Source organism: Cupressus sempervirens, chromosome 9 (assembly GCF_028749045.1).
Source record: "Cupressus sempervirens isolate cs-2001-9-10 chromosome 9, ASM2874904v1, whole genome shotgun sequence".
NCBI lineage: Eukaryota > Viridiplantae > Streptophyta > Pinopsida > Cupressales > Cupressaceae > Cupressus > Cupressus sempervirens.
This window is the reverse complement of record NC_143126.1, coordinates 201,015,686-201,037,484: the sequence shown is the minus strand read 5'-3', so window position 1 is coordinate 201,037,484 and position 21,799 is coordinate 201,015,686. Positions and strand designations below refer to the sequence as shown.

The 21,799-nt window shown below is 35.9% G+C and overlaps 1 protein-coding gene across 4 annotated transcripts in view; it reads right to left on the bottom strand.

The window, feature by feature from the left end:
- LOC149538180 (nicotinamide/nicotinic acid mononucleotide adenylyltransferase-like) overlaps window positions 1-21,799 on the bottom strand; it is a 254,735-nt gene that overhangs the window by 131,375 nt on the left and 101,561 nt on the right. For all 4 annotated transcript variants that reach the window (XM_089799556.1, XM_089799559.1, XM_089799558.1 and 1 more), the window contains exons 5-6: window positions 17,998-18,083; window positions 17,187-17,267 (exon numbers count right to left, since the gene is read on the bottom strand). In XM_089799556.1, the coding sequence (XP_089655682.1) occupies window positions 17,187-17,267; window positions 17,998-18,083 (167 nt within the window). The remainder of the gene's footprint in view (window positions 1-17,186; window positions 17,268-17,997; window positions 18,084-21,799) is intronic.

Below are 21,799 nucleotides of genomic sequence, written 5' to 3'. Positions count from 1 at the left end.
AGAAACCTTTGCACCTGTAGCTCGTTACACTTCTGTAAGAACAATTATTGCTATTGCAGCATCAAAAGGATGGAAGATTCATCAAATGGATGTTAAAACTGCTTTCCTAAATGGGGTGATTAATGAAGAAGTCTACATAGAACAACCTGAAGGGTTCATCATAAAAGACAAAAGTTTATATGTATGTAAACTCAAGAAAGCACTCTATGGTCTCAAACAGGCTCCTCAAGCCTGGTATGAAAGGATAGATAACTACCTTTCCAAACTCGGATACTCAAAAAATGAAGCTGATTCTAACATATACTTCAAAACCTCAAGTGATGGAATGGTAATAATTGTTCTCTATGTTGATGACTTGTTTATAATAGGTGATGATAAATTAATTGAAAAATGTAAGCAAGATCTGATAGCTGGATTTGAAATGAAAGATTTAGGGTTACTACACTACTTCTTGGGATTAGAAGTTATTCAGAAAGAAGACTACATTTTCTTACATCAAGGAAAGTACACTCAAGATATTCTAAACAGATTTGGAATGATGAACAGTAAACCCTTATCTACTCTGATGGAAACAAACTTACAGAAGCTAAAAGAAGAAGCATCAAAATCTGAGGACATTGATCCTACTCTCTTCAGACAAATAATTGGATCTCTTATGTACCTTGTAAATTCCAGACCCGACCTATGCTATGCTACAAATGTCCTTAGTCATTTCATGTGTAAACCTAAGAAGATCCATCTTATGGCTACAAAACATATATTAAGATATTTACAAGGATCTATTGGTTTTGGATTAAAATATGAAAAAGTTGAGATAAATTTGGAAGGGTATACTGATTCAGATTGGGCTGGATGTTCCTCTAACCGCAAGAGCACTACAGGTTGTTGCTTCAGTCTTGGGTCAGCTATGATATCTTGGTTCAGCAGAAAACAATCAATTGTTGCCTTAAGTTCTACCAAAGCCGAGTATGTAGCCGCTTCCATAGGAGCACGTGAAGCAGTTTGGTTAAGAAAACTTCTATTTGGGCTATTTGGAAAACCTCTAAAACCAACTGTGATCCATTGTGATAATCAAAGTTGTATCAAACTATTAGGAAATCCAGTTTTCCACAATCGATCAAAGCATATCGAGACTCCCTATCACTACATAAGAAACATGGTCAGCAGAGATATCATTAAATTGAATTATATCAATACAAATGAACAGAATGCTGATATTTTCACCAAACCTCTTGCGAAGTTGAAAATTGTGTACTTCCAAGAAAAACTTGGTATGATATTATTGTAGATGATTCTATTATTCATGAATACAAATTATTCTCTTATTTTTGCTTGCAAGCTTATACTGTGAAAAGTGACAACTTTTCTTGAGAAAGGTGATGACCTTTCATGTGTTTTGATCTATTTTTCAAACAATGGTTGAATTTGTTGTTATCCTTGACCCGGTTTCTACTGGACACCTTGATAACCTTCATGGATCTTTTTGGGCGATAGCCGAATACCATGAAAACCCATTGTTTTGAAAGTTGGGTTATCCTTGTTCTTTGGGCCGGATTCTGCCGGACACAATGATAACCTTCATGGGTCTTTTGGGCGATAGTCGGACACCATGAAAATTCATTATATGTTATTGTGTAATTAAATTTCCCTTGCTAAAGAGGGAGTGTTAAGAATGTTAGCCTATGTGAAATTTAATTTATAATTTCTTATGATTATTCTAAATAAACCAGAATTGATTACGTAATTATATATATACATATAATATTATATATATATATATCATTATTTCTATATATATATACATATATATAATATTATATATGTATATCTATATATAAATATTTGTGATTAATCTCTATAATGTAATCTGTTCAGGATTATATTGCCGATAGCTCTCCCATTTAATTCTACCAACGGCACATGGTTATTTAGTCTGCCATTGAGTCTAATACCTACGTAGATCTTAAAATGACCGATGGAATTTATACTAATTACACTCACGCTATATTACGTGGTGTTTGCTTACCATCGTGAGTGGTAGACTTAACTAATTCTAACCATGACTGCCGTCGGTTGTCAAATGTTGTGACCCGACTCATTACCTTTGGTTGTTAATACGTGATCTATCATCACGTCTTTTCATCCTTTCCCCTGTGCATATATATATATATATATATATATATATATATATATATATATATGATCTGTAGTGTGAAGTAGATCAATAAAAGTGGAAATCATACTTTCACATCTGCAGATCATAATATATAATCAGGACAGATTTTATTGAAGAAATTATTTTCGACTAAATCCAGAAGTTATATCAGTCATTAAAACATCTTCATTTCAAGATTAATAAATTGAGATTTTCACCAAGAAAGCTTAATATAAACTTTACAAATAATTATTATTTACGCTTTTACTTAAGTATACTTAGGATAAATGCATTTATTTAATAGTAGTCATCTAGGAGTTGTTGACAACACGAGAGTTTGTTCCTATGTAAGTCATACTTATTTTCTCACCTTGATCGAGGATATCCCACCTTTTGTGGACGTATGCTTAGTTGTCATACTTATCTCCTAGCACTTTCTAGCTTGTTCTAGAAGCTTCCTAGAGGCCTTTATATTCGGGCTCTCCTATTGTAATTTCATATCTTTTTGCATATCATATTGTATAGCAATACTTTTTTCATTGTTGCAATATTTGTCCTCTCAGTCTGTTTAGTTTCTCCAAGCTCCAACCTTCCTTCTTTGGTTTATTTTCAGTAGGTTATTTGCATGTAGGTGATCTTGGCGAGTTGTGAAGTTAGCTTTTATCAACTTCTACAGGGACATGGCAATTTCTTGTATTTTCAAATTTTCAATTTTCCCAAATTTCTAGGATTTCCCATTTTTTCAAATTTCGGAGTTCTCTAATTTTTGCAAAAAAAATTCTCATTTGGATTCCACGATTTTAATAACTTGTGGACTCCAAAATCTCCAAGTTTCCTCATATTTTTCAATTTTCCAAATTTCTAAACTTTTCCAAAACTTGAGCGATTTTCACAACTTTTGGAATTTTTGAAGTTTTCCAAATACTTCAAAATATATATTTTTCTTTTGGATCTTTATTATTTCCAAATTTTGGAATCTCATCATTTCATGCCCAATTGTTTGGAAGAGCGGGGAATTTTTATGGGGTCATGGATTTTATCCATGAGGAATAAAATCCATAGCCTATGCAAAAGTTTCCTTCACTTTTTATGGAGGGCAAGGTTTTAATAATCTCATGAATTTTTTCCAAAAAAAAAAAATTTCTTCGACATCATGGAAAACCTACTCTAAGGCTGTGGGAGAGCGAGGTTTTTAAGATATTGAGGATTCGCCCATAATGGACAGATTCTCCAACTTGTGCTAAATTGCACCCCACTTTTCTCGATGAGCACACTTTTGGGTGGGTTGTGGATTTTACATGGTTTGACCATTTCATGCCATCCACTAACTTGTGCTGCTGAAAACATGGAGAGCAAAGTTTTCATTCACTCATGGATATTGTTCATGACACACTCCTTGATAAGGTTAGAAATGCACTTTGGAGATGTGGGAGAGTGCAGTTTCAAGGGCATCATGAATTTCTTTGCTTTGACGACTTCTTTGTATGCATTGAAATGCGCCCTGAAAAAGTAGGGAATCCACAGTGGATTACCCTCACCTCCATAATACAACTTGAATGAGAATGGATCACTACGACGTTGGTTGACTGACTACATACTACATGCAATTGCTTTTCATGCCTTTAAACACGGGGGTCCTAAGAATGGGCGATGTGTGGCAAATGCCACAACACCCTTCACATATTCAATGTCAAAATCAAAAGCCTGAATCTTATTCACTTTTGTTGCCTTTCATTCAAATCTTGTTGCTCCAAAAAATATCTCAAGCTATTATGATCGGTATGGATAACGATATTTGCACCCACCACATATTGTTGAAACTTGGTTAGGATCTGCACGATAGCCAACATCTCTTTGTCATAGATGGAATACAAGCATTCACCTTGTGTAAGTTTTCGACTGTCATAGGCTATAGAGTGCCTTTCTTGCATCAATACAATGCCATGCTCTCTTTGGAGCTCTTTGGAGGCATCACATTTCAGAATAAAAGCTTGAGTGAAGTCTAGAAATGCAAGAATAGGGCAAGTACTCATTGCTTCTTTTACCTTATCAAAAGTGTGTCCTGCCTTTTCATTTGACTGGAAGGAGCCCTTCTTAGTTAAATCTATTAATGGAGCACTGAGCTAAGAGAAACTTTTTACAAACCCCCTATACTAAGTGTACAACCCAAAGACACCTCGCGGCTAATCAGGGATAGCTTGAGTCTTCTCCTATTGGACTTGTACTCCATATTTACTTACAACATGTCCCAAGTATAGTATCTCCGCCATCCCGAATTTTCACTTTGATTGTTTGGCAAATAATGATTGTGCTTCTATGATTTTGAGGACTTCATCTAGATGCTTTAGATGATCCTTCCATGTTTTATTGTAAATAAGAATGTCATAAAAAATTACCAGCAAGAACTTATGCAACTGCTTGTTGAAAATGCGATTCATGCAAGACTAAAATGTGGCTGGTGCATTTGCTAATCCCAATGGCATTAACAAGAACTCAAAATGCCCGTTGTGACAATGGAAAGCCATCTTTTCCAAGTCTTCCTTTTGCATGCAGATTTGATTGTATCCAGAGCAGAGATCTATTTTAGAAAAGTAAATAGCACTATGCAACTCATCCAACAATTCATCGATCTTGGAAATAGGGTATCTATTTTATACTATCTTCTTGTTTAACGCACAATAGTACACACACGTGTAATGTCCCATCCTTCTTTTTCACCAATACCACTAATGGTGCAAAAGGGCTAGAGTTTGGACGAATCCATCCCTTCTCGAGTAGTTCTATAATGATCTTCTCAATCTCATCTTGGAATTTTCTGGGATGATGGTATGATGTGGTGATAATTGGTTTGGCAACGAATTCCAATTCGATGGTATGCTCAAAACCACGATGAGGAAGTATGTCGCGAGGAATGTTTGCAAGAATTTTATCGTTTGTATTCAAAATGGCTTCCAAATCATCATCCCGATGGTACGACTGTTGTCCTTTTATTGGTTCTGCCAAAATGAAGCAATGTGCAGCCCACTTAATGTAATCATGCCTAAAAATGGCTTCCATCCTTTATGCAAAAACTTCCTTAGGTCCCTCATTGGTCATCCCTCTGAGAACAACCTTATTTCCATTAACTACAAACGTGAAGTCCATCCATTTGAAGCTGTGTATTCCTTTCGTGACTCCATCCATTGTATTCCCAGAATGACTTCCATATCATCCAGGTCTACTGTAATGAAATCCCACGTCACTGTGTGATTGGCTGACCATGAATTGGAATCCAACATGTGCCTCTGTAGGTAGACCTCTTCGTTTCACTAATGATGAGTTTATAAAGTTTAGAGTGGCTTTGCTATCCAGTGTCATAGTGACCCTTTGTCCTAGAAGGGTTCCCCACACTCGGAATATCATATATCTCAAGCTTCCAAATAGGGTGATGATTCCTTTGGTCCGTACCAATGCTTCCATCTTCTCCGTACGGTTTAATCTAACCACCTCGGTGTCCTCCCATGGGTAACCATGCTCTATGGATAAATCTTCCTAATCATCTTCATCATTAGATATGACTTCGACGTAGTGTATTTTACCTTTACTGAGGCATTTGTGCCCAGGTTCCCATGACTCCTTACAGGTGAAACATAATTTCTTCCTTCAAGGTTCTTGTCTGGCGGCTTCGTCCAACGAAGTGTTTTTCAGCAAAGGTTTATTGTCTTTGTCCCTTGGAACCAATGGCAGTTTTGAGTGGGAGTAATCTTGAGAGAAAGATGTCGATGATGATGACATTATTCATGCCTTTTTGATAGCCTTCAAGAGGGTGACAGGATTGAAACTCTTTACCCAACCCCTCAATAGTTTTGTTAGTCCGTCCATGAATAGTACTATTTGTCTTCTTTAAATGATCATAACCAAAACAAAGAGTTTCTGAAATTCCGTGATGTAATGGTTAATCGATCCCGTTTGCCTTCTTTAATATTAAGTTCTGAATCTTTGTCATCAAATTGATCTATCAACCTTTTTGTGAATTCTGCATAAGTATTTACTTGGTCATGTCCCAATGTAAATTGTTTCATGATGCCACCATTCATGCGCCCCTCCCTCCAAGTGGAGTGCTGCAAATCTAATTGTTTCCTTTTCTGGCATTGGGTTGAGTTGGAAATAGGTATCGGCCTTCATTACCCATGCCTGAGCAGATATTGATCTGGATCCATCAAATGAAAATAGATTCACTTACTCAACTTCCTTTTGAGATCATTAAAATATACTTGGTTTCTGCTCCCAGAATATCGCATTCTCAATTCCACATAATCTTTGTAGGATATATCCCCTTCCAAGTTTGCATTCTTTTAGTCTTCTTTCAACTGTTCTTGAACTTCCTCAAAGGTTGGTCCCTGTTGATGCGTGTTTTATGACCGACCAAAAAGTAGAACAAAATATTGAAATATCTTATCCTCTATTCAACAAAGTCTCGTGTATGCTAAGATTGCTAGAAGACCATATGATGACTCCAAGGTTCCTTTAATGTCAGGTCTTGACTATACATAAGCTTGGTGGTTGATGTGATTTGTTGATGATCACAAGGGGTCTTACGTGTGTTTACTCAAATTCATTTCAAGACATACTAGATGTGGGAACTATCTAAAGGTTTTGCAATTAAGTACTTTTGGGTTTTCACAAAATATGCAAGAATGAAATAGGATATGGTTCAAGACTTCTATTCTAATCCTAAGGGTAGTGATGACAATAAATGGTACTCTGGTGGACAAATTCCTCAATTTACCAAGCTCAGCTTTGCCAAGTTATACAAGTGAACTAGTGCAATCTTCAAGGGCTACGCCAAAGGTTTTTTTTTTCTTCTTTTTCTTTGTTTTCAACCGTTTGTTTGGCTTACGAGTAGTGAAGCTCATAGAGGGCTTGGAAAACCACAGTGACACTGAAGCAGATGTATGATTTTAACTAATCCCAATTTCACCTTGAGAGCTCTCAAAGCACTTAGAGCAATTAAGAGTGAGTAAAATGTTGTAATAGAAGACTTGAATGCCTTAGACCCAACGTGAATTCAATCCAAATTTAGTACGAATCCTTTTTGCAAGATAAGGTTATTAGGAATCCAATCTCCAATTCAAGGAACTCGACAAAGAGATATCTAGGAAACATATAAAACAAATCCATTTGGATAAATACCATAGTGTGTTGTCTAACACCCCACCTGTCTCACGAAATTGGATTCCCCTCACTAAATTAACCAAGAAGGAAAGTGAACTAAAGGAAACGACAAGAAAACCACTCAGAGAAATCTCAAGTCAAATGACTTGGGGCAAACTTACTTTTTGTCTCGACAAGAAAACGACTATTCTAACCAACATAAAGGAGACCTACTCTAACCCTTGTGAATTGAGTGGTTCAAGAAAAACCTACTCTAACTATGTACAAGAATCCCGAATAGATGACACAAATCAAACAAATATACACTTCATCTAACATGGTCTCTCAAGATTTTCAAGACTAACAAGGCTTGGGTAAGTTCTCAAAATGGCATTTTTATCCTTGTACTCCAAAAAAGTACTTATTACCCCATTTTTGAACTCAGGAAAATTATCATGCAAGATTAACAGTTGAGGCAATTCATGTGGTCCATGGTCAATCCAAATGCAAGTTTTCATTCCTGAACCTCCATATTCAAAAAAATAACTATCAAAATTTTCAACATTAGAAGCAAGGAAATAAACAACCTAGCATGTCTCAAGTGGTAGTTCATGTTGAAATCCTTGTTGATTATTCACAGGTTTAGGGGGATGCAGTTGGTGGTGGATTCCCTCTTTGGTGGAAACATCAAACTCACAAGTGTTTAAGATAGGATAACTCTTGTGATCAAGTCCTTGGAATACTACTTTAGGTGGCTTGTCCTTATATAGCATGAACCATGCATCCTTGTGTGTATTCTAAAGTTCGTCCTCAAAAATCAAGGATTCCATGATGAGGTCTCCTTCAAAAATCTTCTCAAGTTGTTTGAATGCAATATCTAATTGTAACATCAACCAAAATTGTTCTTCATAGTCCTCACCCATAGCATTGCATGTAGATTTCTCTTTAGGAATATCTTGCAATTCTCTATGTAGAATCCCACCAAGCATATCATCCTCGTGACAAAAAGGAAGATCATCCAACGGCTTCATAAATTCATCATCAAATTCAATAACATGTGGTAATATTTCGTGAGGTCGAAGTTGATGATGAACCATGCCACTTTTAGTAACTTGATCATCTTAAAATACATTTGGAAATGAATCAACTTCCTTCATGATAACGTTTAGCACCCCACCAAAGGTTGTAGTATCATTGATGGTTTTGTCAACTTGTTCCCTATACCTTGATTCATCTACGATAACTTGTAATTCCTTGTTCATCATCTCCACTTGATTGCCTTCTCTTTCAAGGGCATGTGAAGTTTCTTGTGAGTCATCCTCAAGAACTCGACTTTGTATCATGGGGGAAAGTTCACCAAGGACCACCTCCTCATACTTATGGTGATTTTTTTCTAGTTCTTCATTATGTTGATCTTTGTCTTCTATGTCTCCCCTTCCTTTGATGAAATTGATTATGTCCTTGATTTTATTTTCAACACCTTGTGGAGTGATGTGTGAAAGTTCTTCCTCTTGATATTCATTGTCATTATACTCAACCATGCTTCCTTAATGCAACTGATTTCTCTCTTTAACCTTTAGTTCCCTACTTGAGTGATGATTACCACCTTCTTTTGACATCCAAATTGGGATTTGGAAGAAATCATTACCACCCCTCACAGATATCTCCTCATACCAATCCATTTGGAACTTGATCAAGTCAATGGTATCTTGACAAGATGGATAAGTAAATTCTGAATGTGAAAGGCTATGGACACTGCACCACGTATTTCCTCCATATCCACTTCTTCGTTTCTTATTGATATCTTTTTTGAACTCAAGGAAGTCTTCTTCTTAGCACCACAAGCTCGTACAATTGTGAAAAATAAAGCTTTCCTCATAATGCCAAGTCTACCTTCAAAAGGAACACCCAAAAATGCATCTCCTAATACTTTGTGGTACCATGTATCCTACATTGTCCTAATCCTGCAAAGTGAGATAAATCCCATGGATGCAATCGTTTGTTCAACTCAAACCAAATTGGGAGAATATCAATCTGCCTATCCATTTAGAAACTTTTTCTTCTTCTTTTAAAGTTTTCTGATTTTATTTTATTTTTTCAAATTTTCACCTTTTTTGGATTTCGCCTTTAAAGAGATCTTCCATGTCATATATAATTGAAAGCTCACTATTGTTGATAATTCCATGAATACACTTTGTTTAGCCCTCCTTCTAGCACCAGTTTCTATTAATGTGTGTTTTATGACCCACCAAACAGTAGAACAAAATACCAAAATATCATATCCTCTCTTGAACAAAGTCTTGTGTATGCTAATATTACTAGAAGATCATATGATGACTCTAAGGTTCCTTCAATGTCTGGTCTTGACTATGGATAAGCTCGGTGGTTAATGTGATTTGTTGATGACCACAAGGGGCCTTACGTGTGTTTACTCAGATTAATTTCAAGACATACTGGATGTGGGAACCATTTAAAGGTTTTGCAATGAAGTACTTGTGGGTTTCACGAAATATGCAGGAATGGAATAAGATAGGATTCAAGAATTCTATTCTAATCCTAAGGGTAGTGATGACAATAAATGGTACTCTAATGGACAAATTCCTCAATTTGCCAAGCTTTGCTTCACCAAGTTATACTACAACTACAAGTGAATCGGTGCAATCTTCAAGGGTTACGCCAAAGATTTTCATACCACCACATACACCATCATAAAGAACAATGTATATGAATGATTGAAGTTAAACATATGCATGAAATGGGTTCACGCTAACTTTGCACAACGATTTGGAATCACTAAAACGTCAAAAGTATGAACCAAAGGAATTCATCAATACACCATCATATTCTCCATCACAATCACGATACTTTAACTAGGCTAAACTTAATCTAATTGAGGGAATTGGAGAGAACAAGCAAGCACCAAGACACATCAAGTTTTCACCAAGCTTCAATGAAAACTCTAATATCTTAGTAGCTCATAGAAACAATCTCGGAAAATCCTCCCCATACAAATGAGAAGTGAGACCTTTATATAGGTCCTCGACTACAACAGATGGCCTAGATGATCACAATAACCAATGGCCTAGATCGTGCCACATCAACCCTAATTAGGGTTAGGGAAAAGAAAAGGAATCTACATTAATGCAATAAGAAATCCACTACCATAGTGGGTACTAAATTCCCACTACGCATGCTTGCACATAAAGAGAGTGGGGTGCAATAAATATCCACTATGCATGCCCATTACTCGATAAATGCTTAGTCTTCCTTGAATAGATTATTCTTGATTCTATTCCTTAAATTCATAGAAGTCTGACTTGGAAACCTCAACTCATCAGTAAAGATAATTGGGTGCCACAAAATCGTGATGGAGGCCACGTAAGCTTGATTCCTTTCCAACTGCGTCATAAGATCCAACTTTGACTGACTTTTCTGAAAATCTCTCCTCGAACATCCCATCTTTCATGTACTGCTTGAAAATTTATCTACTTGTAATGGATTAGAATCCGTTGCTGATGATTTTGTCACTTTAGAATTTCCTCATATTGAACTTCCTTCGCCATATTCTTGGATTTTTGGATTTGAACTTTGATCTTTGAATCTTGAATGTCTCGGACCGGATCAATAAGTACTTTGATGTTGGTACTAGAATTTTGGATTTGAGCATCTTTCTTGAATTTCTAGAACTAGAGCTTTCTCCTCCTTTCTCTTCAAATGCTTTATGTTCATTGTTACGCCTTTTCTTACTTTGAAGAATACCCCCTTTTGTTTATCATCATCAATCATTTTTCCAGTCATGGGTGCACATTTCTTAGGGTGAAATTTGAGATTTGGAGGAGAAATTTTCCAACACTTAATCCTTTTTCATTTTTCCATGAAGGAGAAATTTCAAACACTTAGACATTTTTCTCTTCAACGAAGGCGAAATTTTCCAAAACTTAGCCATTTTTTCTTCCACAGAGAAGAAAGTTTCGAACACTAATCCATTTTTTCTTCCATGAAGGAGAAATTTTCCAACACTTAGTAGCCATATTTTCTTCTATGAAGGAGAAATTTTCCAACACTTTGCCATTTTTTCTTCCATTTAGGAGAAATTTCCAACACTTGGCCATTTTTCCAAGATTTCCAGTTTTCTTGTTGGAGGAAATTTTAAGTGGTCATGGATTTTGTCCAAAATGGAAGAATTCTGTGACAACCATTTTTCTCCAAGGCGGGATTTTTTGAGTGGTCGTGGATTTTGTCCATGATGGAAGAATTCTGCAACAACCATTTTTCTCCAAGACAAGATTTTTCGAGTAGTAGTGGATTTTGTCCATGATGGAAGAAATCCGCAAGAACCATTTTTCTCCAAGGCAAGCTTTTTTTGAGTGGTCATGGATTTTGTCCATGATGGAAGAATTCCGCAAGAACTATTTTTCCTGATGTTTTCATGCATTTCCACTTTTGGATATTTCAAGGGTGATTCCAAACTTAACCATTTTTTGATTGAATGTCTTCCTTACTCATTCTTTTGGATATAGAAACAAATACCCTTTGGGCTCTTTATCAATTGGAGAGCTCGCTTGTTGCCAAAAATAGACTTTCAAAATAAGGTCAATCCAAGAGGCAATGAAATTTACCAAAAATAGACTTACTCAAAATAGACTTTCTAAAAATATTAAGTTGTTCCAAAGTCAAAAGAAGGTCAATCTAGGGGGTAGAGAAATTTACTATAAATAGACCTGCTAAAAATAAACAAGCTAAAATAATAGTATGTCAAGACATTCAATTCTCAAATTACTAAACAATTTCCATTCTGGGAGCCACATGCACAACACTTTCCAGACTTGGCCAATTTTACCAATTCTCATTCGAAAGAGCAGAACTTAGAAGACTGAGCCCAAGACTACCAAGAACTAAACACAAAAGGACAAAACCAAGAAACAAAACTAGGGTCCCCATTTGTAATAGGGTGATGGTGTGAAAACCCCACAACAATACCCTACCTCCCTGTGACGCCTCTACTCGTATAGGGAAAGATGGCATAGAGGGTTGATAGCATGTCGAATGAGGATTTTCCTTTCCCAAAACCAAATCATCACCATAACCATTTTGTTCGCTAGATATTTTATTTTCAGACAATTTTCGCAAAGTTTCGTCCATAAGTCGTTGAGTGTTATTGATCTGAGCCTAATTCCTTAAAAGCTCCCTTTGTAATGACATGACTTCAATAGGAGTGGGTTCTTGTGAATCTGCCATTCTATCAATTGAGTGGGATCTCCTTGATTTTCGACCATAAACTTTCATTCACTGTCAATAAATTGGCAAGATCATTCACTCTAACACCACAGTAATATTCCTGTGTTGCTTGGTGCTTGTAGAAGTATCTTTAGTTTACGAGACCAATGAATAGAGACAACGTACACAATATTGAGCTGGAGGCCGCATGGTAGGAAGTCGGAGGCTGCATGGTAGGAAGCAGGAGGCCGCACAGAAAGAAGCCCAAGGCTACACAAAAGAAATCCAAAGGTCACATCGTAGGAAGTTGAAGGCCATCCAACAGGAAGCCTAGAAGAAAGTTAGAGGCTACACGAAAGGAAGCTAAAGGCCACACGATAGGAAGCTGGAGGCCGCATGGTAGGAAAGAGAACACTTATAGAAATAAAGGTGTCGTATAGGGTTTGAATCCATTATTCAGAAAGTACAACGAATTCCAACATTATATGCCAGATAAGATAATATTAGAACACCAATTGCACAAGAAATATGCCAAACAAGAATAGATGTTGAACATAGATATTCACCACTTATATTTGCAGACAAAGATGGCGCTCTAGTTGTGAAAAATCCGAAGCAAAGTAATATAGAGAATCCGAATAAGGTAAGGGCTTAACCCCACTGAAATTGAAGTAGCCAAGTAGGAAAGGTCTTCCACTTCCGAAATGGCAAACAATACAGAACTCCAACAAGAATTCAAAGTACAAAGAAATAATCCAAATCGCATATCAAAACAACTCAACCTCATAGACATAATTACCCCGTCAAGGGAGAAACTAAGTGTCGATAGAAGACACAACAAACTCCTACGAAAACAACAAAAACAAAAATGGGTCTGAGATACACTAAATCAATCAACCCATAAACAAAGTTTTAATTTATTATTCATTTTATTACAGGCACATTACATAACCTTATTAAATAAAAACTACTACCAATTCATGAAGATAAAGTAAGCTTTAAAAAAATTTAAACTAAATTTTGATTGCAAGGGGTTGTAGCATTTGGAATCTTTGGACATGAACATACCGCCAACTATGAGCATCCTTCCTAAACTAATGACAAATAGCATCATTACTTAGACCTCTTCCATTCACAAACTCTATGAACTCATTTCTAATTAAATCTTGCATATTATCATCAGGAAATAGTTCCCATTAGACACTTCTAAATCTCTATATGGAAGTAGTCTTCCTGGTAAATCAGTATATTGGGTGCTATAGTATTTGGGCATCAATGCATAGGAATGAAAAATGTAGAGTGATCATTTTGTTCCATCATTCTACAAGAATGTCTTGCAATTGTTTGAAGATCTCCTAGGGATCTTTCTCTTTTTCATTTATAATTTGCTTGATCTTCACAAGGATTGAGTTTATTCCATCATAGATCTCTCCAAGGAAAGGCCTATCCATGTCAATGTATTGAAGCATATTCATAATGGGTTTGGTGAACTTAATGAAATATTCCACATGTTCTCACCATAAGTCATCCAATATCCTTTTGCTTTATTTTGGTTTCCTTCTCATTGTTGTTTTCCCTCCATAAAGACCAATTGTTGTTGGTTAACATATTGCAAAGTGTCTCTTCACTTGCACAAGTCATCTCAATATGATTAAATTTGATGCAAAACGGGTCTCAACATCTAGTAAAATAAATTAGAGCAAAAAAATACAACTATTAGAGACATCCTTTAAAAAATAATACACATTACACAATCAAAATATAAAAATCAGAAATTGTTAGATTCTATTTTTTTTAATTAAGTTACTAACTTGAGTTCAAGTACACTTACCTTCAATAACTCATAAAGTGAGAATATTCTGAATATTCCTTAAGATGTGTGGTGGTTTGTGATGAACATCTAAATGTCCCCTGTCTCTTCAAACACATCTTTGATCCACCCTATTTTGTTCCCAATCTTTTGTAGCATGACTGAATGGACCACACAAGGTGTCCAAAAGATATGTTGATATCGCTCTTCAACGATCAACCAATAAACCAGCATCTCTACAATTCTTTGCATTGTCCGTTATGACTTAGATGACGATTCTAGAACCCACTTGTTCAATGGAAGACATGAGAATATCAGCAATGAACGGTCCATCTTTTACTTGCCCCACACAATCCATGGATTTCAAAAATATTGCCTCTTTAGCGGCACCGCAATGAAATTGATCAAGAGACAATTTCTTGCATCTTTTCACCCATTTTAAACAATTAATACCCCTATCTCAATCCATGGTTCCCTTATGGGCTTCAACTGATCATCAATTCCCTTGACCTCTTTATCCAAATCTGTACTCTCTCATTATCGTGGCCCTTATACCCTCTTGGAGCTTCATTGCCACTTTTCAACATCTTCCAGTATGGAGCGTGAACAACACTAAAAGGCAGCTCATTTGCAAACAAGCATCTTGTCACATCAATATCAGCGATTACCCACCTCTCATTTTGAAATGCAATTTCCAATGGTCCCTTTCTTTTGTAAGGGGGGATTCACTTTCAGTATCAAGGTTAATTGAGGTAGTATAAAAGGAGTGATTTTTATCACAACATTTGTAGAGGGGGGTTGCAATCCATTTTCTTTTTTTACTTTTACTGCCAGTGGTTGTAATTTTCTTGCGTTCTTTTCTCTCTTTTGTCGCTTCATTATCTGCAATATATTTTAAAATTGTAGCATTTGGTATAGGTGCATTTTCTTTTCCAAGGCATTTTGTGACTCCTCTTCCAGGGATTCCACACAAATGGCCTACAACACAGTAATATGAGTTATTCCTTTCTACATCACAACCCTAACATTTCCAATGGAATACACCACCTCCTAGAAGGGGTCTTACAATATCAATATACTTCACAAAGGAGAATCACAATGGGGTTCTATTCTTGTTTAGTATTGCTTACAGAGGAAAAGGTAGATGCCATTGTAGTTTTATTTCCTATGACAAGAAATTGTATACATAAAAGCAAGGGAATGAATTTTAGAAAGAAATAGATAGATCTTATGAGAAATGAAAGAGAATTGGGAGAAAATAACTTAAACAAAAACAAAAGCAAATGGAACAAGGACTTACCTTTTCCACTCACTGTGAGCTTGCAAAGGTGTAGGAATGAGGCACAAACACTTCAAGAAGATTCACAAATCAATCTTCCAACTCCTCCTTGCACAACCAAACTCTTGCTCAACCACCTATTTGCTCCAGCTTAAAACAAAATAATCTATTTGCACACCAAAAATGAGAGTTAGAAGTCAACAAATGCCTTTCAAATCCAGTTTCTAGCATTGTGGATGTCAAAAAATTATTAAATTTGCACAAAAAAAAATGGCTTCCATTTGTGGGCCTTGGTTTGCACAGGTTTTCTGGATTCGTAGGCGGTCCACCTGGGTCTAACCGGCCTATGGTTTGGTCCAAACCAGGCCTGTGTGGCACAAACCCTGTCCAAACTCACAGGTGGACCGGACCAGTTCGAACCAGGCTGGTCCAGTGTCCAGTTTGAATGAACTGGACATCCTAGTCTAAAATATTAATTATCATTACATTAAAATCTGAAAAATCAAACCGGAACGTAGTCATTTGATTTGCATAGCAGTGTGACAACTATTTGATTAAATGTACTTGAAGTGAAGAGTGAAGAATTCGTAAATAGAGTGATTCTGAACTGGGAGTATTACAGATCACCCAGGAATTGAGGGATGGTGTTATACAGATATTAAATCTTTGTATTATCAGTATATCACTTTTTATACACATTGTTTTAAGCTATTCTTTCATTGTTAAATTATTGTCTGAAATTTAAGTACTTTTCCTTTAGGATGACAATTGGCCATTGGGATTTTCATAGATGCAATAGTGAAAATTACATGCAACAAATGTCACATTAATAAGGATATAATTCTTAAATGTAAACAAGAGACTATGTCAAGGCTATGAGCTATACCTGTCACAACTTGCTGATATGCATATGAACACTGGAATCATTGTCAATGACAATTGTTATTGACAGCAAGGCCATGCTCATTCCTCCTCTCTCTTCTGATGATTTCCCTACCACTTCATGCTTTCAAACATCCAGCCTCAATTTATTAATGCATGTATTTGAATTTTCAATGAGCCAAATCTCATACAGATATGAGTGTCACTTATTCAAATACAAAGGTGAACAGATGGGACTTTTCTATTCATTTCTCATGGAGCAACACCAGTGCTCTGCAGTAATAACTACACCGTGACCAATGTATACCACCCAAATCCTATGTCGGACATGGATGCCCAGACAGCAGAGAGTTACATTGGAATCTTAACTCCAACAAGTACAAAGTAAATAAATGTAAGAATGTAATTATCAATAGATATAGGGTGGATATATCCTAGTATAGCAGTAGATTCACTCTCTCATGCCAGAGTCAAATAGTAGATATGCATACAATACATAATCCAACCCAGCTATAAAAATCATAAATGAACTTACTAGCATCAACAATAAAACTGTAGAAGCATAACAATTAGTACACTCAATATGAATTCAAAGAGATTTACAACAATCTGCTCAAGACAAACTAAAGAACCGAAATATATCAAGGTGTAGACCATGAACATGCTTTTCTAAAAGGCAGAAGTAAATAGCTTGAAGAAGAATCCAGTACCTCCCATGGATCCACCATCACAACATGAGAGTCAGTTGCAGCTAGTTCACACATTTTAACTCGATATTCAGCAGGAGTAGCCTTAAACAACATTATGAGAAAAGTCAGACTGGGGGATCAATATAGAAATGACAATAATATATTCACGAATGTAACAAGTTCAGTGAAAATAGATTTTATACAAAAACATGTTAATAAAATCCAACCAGCCAAAAGGAAATAATTAACCATATTTATGCCTGATTTTATATAAAACTACTTCTCTAATTAATATCTACAATTCTATGGAAGTGTGTGCATCAGAGCTGGTATCTTTTTCCTCCTCCAGACCTCAACAATTGCTAGTATGAATTTTAGTGATTTTTCAACGTCTTTAAAATAATTATTCTACATTGTACTCTAAATCATACTCATAACATTCGGAATACAGAAAGAAAAAGTATTAGGCAATCTTTGAAATATTTTACATTTGAGCACAGATTTATCTAGTAAAACCACACTTGTCTTTGCATGGATTTGCTATGTTGTTTACTAGAGGTCTGTAGCTCTGGAGCATTACCATGGCAAAAATCATACTTTGAAGCACACTTTTCACATATCCAGTTCATACATTTAATAAGTGAATCTCAAGAGCAGCAAGGGTAAATTACTAGTTAATGAATGTCAGTACGATTAATTCAACAATTATTTGTTCAGCTGATAAAGTTCCTGATGGCTCTAATGTTAAATATTTTACAAAAATTACTGAAATTATAATTTGGAATTTCATGCAAATCTATTATTAGAGAATTCTTGTATATTTGTACCTTACCGTTTTACCTTCATGATCACTGACAGGAGACATATAGCCACCAAGAACATGGTGTCCTTCTCCAATTAAGGCATCTCTTGCAAGCTCTATCAAAACACAGTGCCATGTAAGTACAAAAAACAACATAAAATTAATAATTGTAAAACCCATTAAATCTATCTCTACAGACACAACAAACTAAGAGACAGGAGTATGGCATGAGATACATGTAAGAACAGCTCAACTTCCTAAAACCAGCATGTGAGTTGTTAACATGTTAATTTACCTCTTGCAAAACTGCACACAGCAGAACAGAGTATAGAATAGCAACGTTTTCCAAATTGTAAGGTGGAGCTCCAAAAGATCTGATAAAACTTAAAGCTAACCCTAAACCAAAATTATAGATAGAATTTATAATTATTTATGCTATACAAGATCCAACTAAGGGCAATTTGCATAGCTAGAAGTTAATTGAACACTGATGTTTTTTCCCGACAAGCATGCATCAGACTGCCAACAATGAAGACTTGCAGACAACAATTTCAAATATTAGGGACAACTAACAACATAATAATGACTAAACAAAACTTTCTACTTGCACAAATAGAGGGCAGTGCCCTATTGTAAACAAGGATTTGATAGAATAATATCACATATTTTCAAAAGTAAACAACTAACTCTTTTCAAAGATACAATTCAAATAGACAAATATTTTCAATACAAACACTGACTAAATACAAACTCTTTTCAGTTTACTAAATGAAATCACAAACATTAGTTCTACAATCACTTAAGCTAAATAACAATATTTGCAGCATAAGAGTAACATCCACTACCAGTAAGAGTTTATGTGCTCAAAGTACTTATATATAGGCAACAATAAAGAGTTCTTAAAAAATTTAGGAATAATAAAATATCTCAATAAGAACCACTTTAAGCAAACCTGCGCACAAAATTACAGGAAAAGAAGAAAGATGCGATAAGATAAATTTATTAATGTCCAACAAGAGACCAACAAAGGTTCAAAGGGACTGCCGAACGCAAGACAAAAGACTTAACTGCAATAGGACTCCAAATGGCACCCAAAGGAAAACAAGCAACAACAGAAAAAGAGATAGGGAAGAGGGCCACAAAAAGACCCCAAAACCCCAATACAAAACCAAAGCAACAGCGAAGAACCTTGAGGCAGAAGAATAAGCCATGAGACTAGAAGGGCACATGGAAAATCTCTAAGACTTCCTAGAAGAGGAAGAAGAAGAGGAAAGTCGTCATTGAAAGCAGCTCCTCCAATGTCTCACGATCTAAAATGACTAGGTGGGACAAAGTTCACACTTGGTTCAATGCATTGATTGGAGTGCACAGAAAAAGGAGTTGCTAAGATGACAAGACTGCATACAAGCAAGCATACAAGCAAGGTGTTGATGCTAAAGCGAATGGTTCCAAAGCCTAATGACCTCTTGAAGATAAAGTGCAAGGACATCGAGAGATGCAGTGTTCCTCTGTCTCAACCTCCCGAATGCAACATAATCAATTGTTCTATTTGTCAAGCTGATGATTTGTCTTAATACGAAGACGATGAGAGTCCACTTTTAAATAATCAAGGGAAGTCTAGAGGGAACACAACCAGTGGTGAGATAAACAAGATGGGTGGATAATGAGTCCACCTACATCTCTAAGAAGTGCTCAACATTAAATGTTATCTTAAGGGAAAGGCCCCTGTGGGGGTTAACCCAAGTAGTGTGGATGAATTGCATGTAAATCTATGTTCTAATACACTTGTTCAACTCCTGTCTAGCAAAGAGGAGGTGGTGAGGGGCATCAAGAGAATATTGAATGGGAGGAAGGCAATCAATCTCAATCCTAATGAAACCAAGAAGGCAAAAGCCTTAGCAAACCAACCATGGGACCGACCTGAAGAAACATAGGAAGCAAGGCAGGAGTTCTTGTAGTACTTCTTACAATAATCAACAAAACCACATAGGTGATGCAAGAAGCGGACAATATCAAACATAGCCCCATGCCTAAAGGGGTGAGCCCTAAATTTTGAGAATTATAATATGAGAAATGGACTAGTTGTACCCAATCATGTGTTGGAGGCGAAGAATTTAAACCCGCTCAACAAAAGCCTAATTAGGTTCCACTAAGGAAGGCCCCAAACTACGAACCCATAAAGAAAAGTAGGCCTATTTGAAGAATCCTTAAGCATCTACTTGGACATGGTGAAAGTGGTGCTGGAAACACTATCTCTAAAGGATGGCCAAAGACCCATACCCCTTGTTGATGCATGGCTAGAGGTGTACCTCAAAATGAATTGAGGAGTAGGGAACTTAACCCCCTAGTAAGTATAGGAAGAAGAGATCTCAACCTTTAACCCTCTAAAGAAAAAATGCTGGTGAGAGGTCTTGAGAAAGCTGAAAACCATCACCTTAGTTTTCCCTAAATTAATAGTCAACTATACTAAGTCACAAAAAACCACAAGACCATCAAGTTGTTTCTATAAACCCTTGGTAGAGGAAGCCAAAAGAACATCAGCAAAGAGCAAAATAGAAATCACCGCCTAGTTTAGGTTTGTATTAATTTTATCTTTAACTGTTCGAGTGTTTCTTTAGGAAACATCAACAATGTAATTGTCTATATATGTACATCTCATTCTTTCAAAAAAATATAGCAATTACTAGAACAATAGATTACAAGAATAATGAGGATACCAAAGAACAAGATGGACTAGAAGTTCTTTTTATAAAGCTTCAAAAACTATATGATCAAAAGAATAATGTGAAGAAACTATGTGGCAATTTTTAAAAACAATGTAGATCTAGAACTAGCTTCCATGATCAAGATATCCAAGGGAAATATGCTACTAGAAAAAGAGTTCAATATTCCAGAAAACTAAAGCGTTATGGAGTAACTTCTTGTTAAACTACTGCATTAGTATACTTTCCTTGTAAGAACCCTTGCTAATTTGGCCATGTTTTCTCGATTTTGGATGTTTGACATTTTGTCAAACACTTGGAGTACACTTTGTTTTTTGATAGATAAATGGCCTAAGCCATGATACATCATAAAGTACATAGAGACATCTAGATAATCATCTTTTAGTCTCAAGTTACATTTTCCACCTTCCTTCTAGGTCGTTCCTTGTCCTTCCCTTGTTCTACCTTTGATCAGGATCTGTATACTATCTAAGCACTATGTTAAGGATAAAGCTTTGAGAAGTCATGAAACATTGATACAAAAAGGGCATAGAAAAGAAATGTAAAGTGATAAAAGCATTTTCTTAAAAAAATAAAATATACATCTAAATCATCAAAAAATACATCTAATAGAGCAAAGTAGTTATTTCTCAACTAAGAAAACATATCTTAAGCAACACAATTATCATTTTATTACACCAAAGGATGACTTATTAGCTTGGTTACATAAAAATATGACAAAATTAAATCTATGTTACTCTACTAGCATAAAATAGTGGGGAAAGAGGCTTCCCATCATTTTGAATGTCTATCAAGTCCAAACTGGAAGATTCCATAACCTCTAAATACACCTCAAACTCATTTTCCCAGGCTTTGTCACCATCTTTCACAAAGAATCTATCTACCCAATCATATTGTATTGGGATGGGAAATGTAGGCAGTAGGTAAAAGCTAAAGAAAAACCCCTAAATCTTCCTCGAGATAATGAGATGTAAACTATGGTTGAAATTCTGAAAAATCTAAACCATCCTTGATTCATATGGAGTCCCTATATTGAAATTTCGACTACTTATGTCTGACCTTGTTCTATAACTATATTAGCTAATTCATCTGTTCTTTGATTGCCCTCC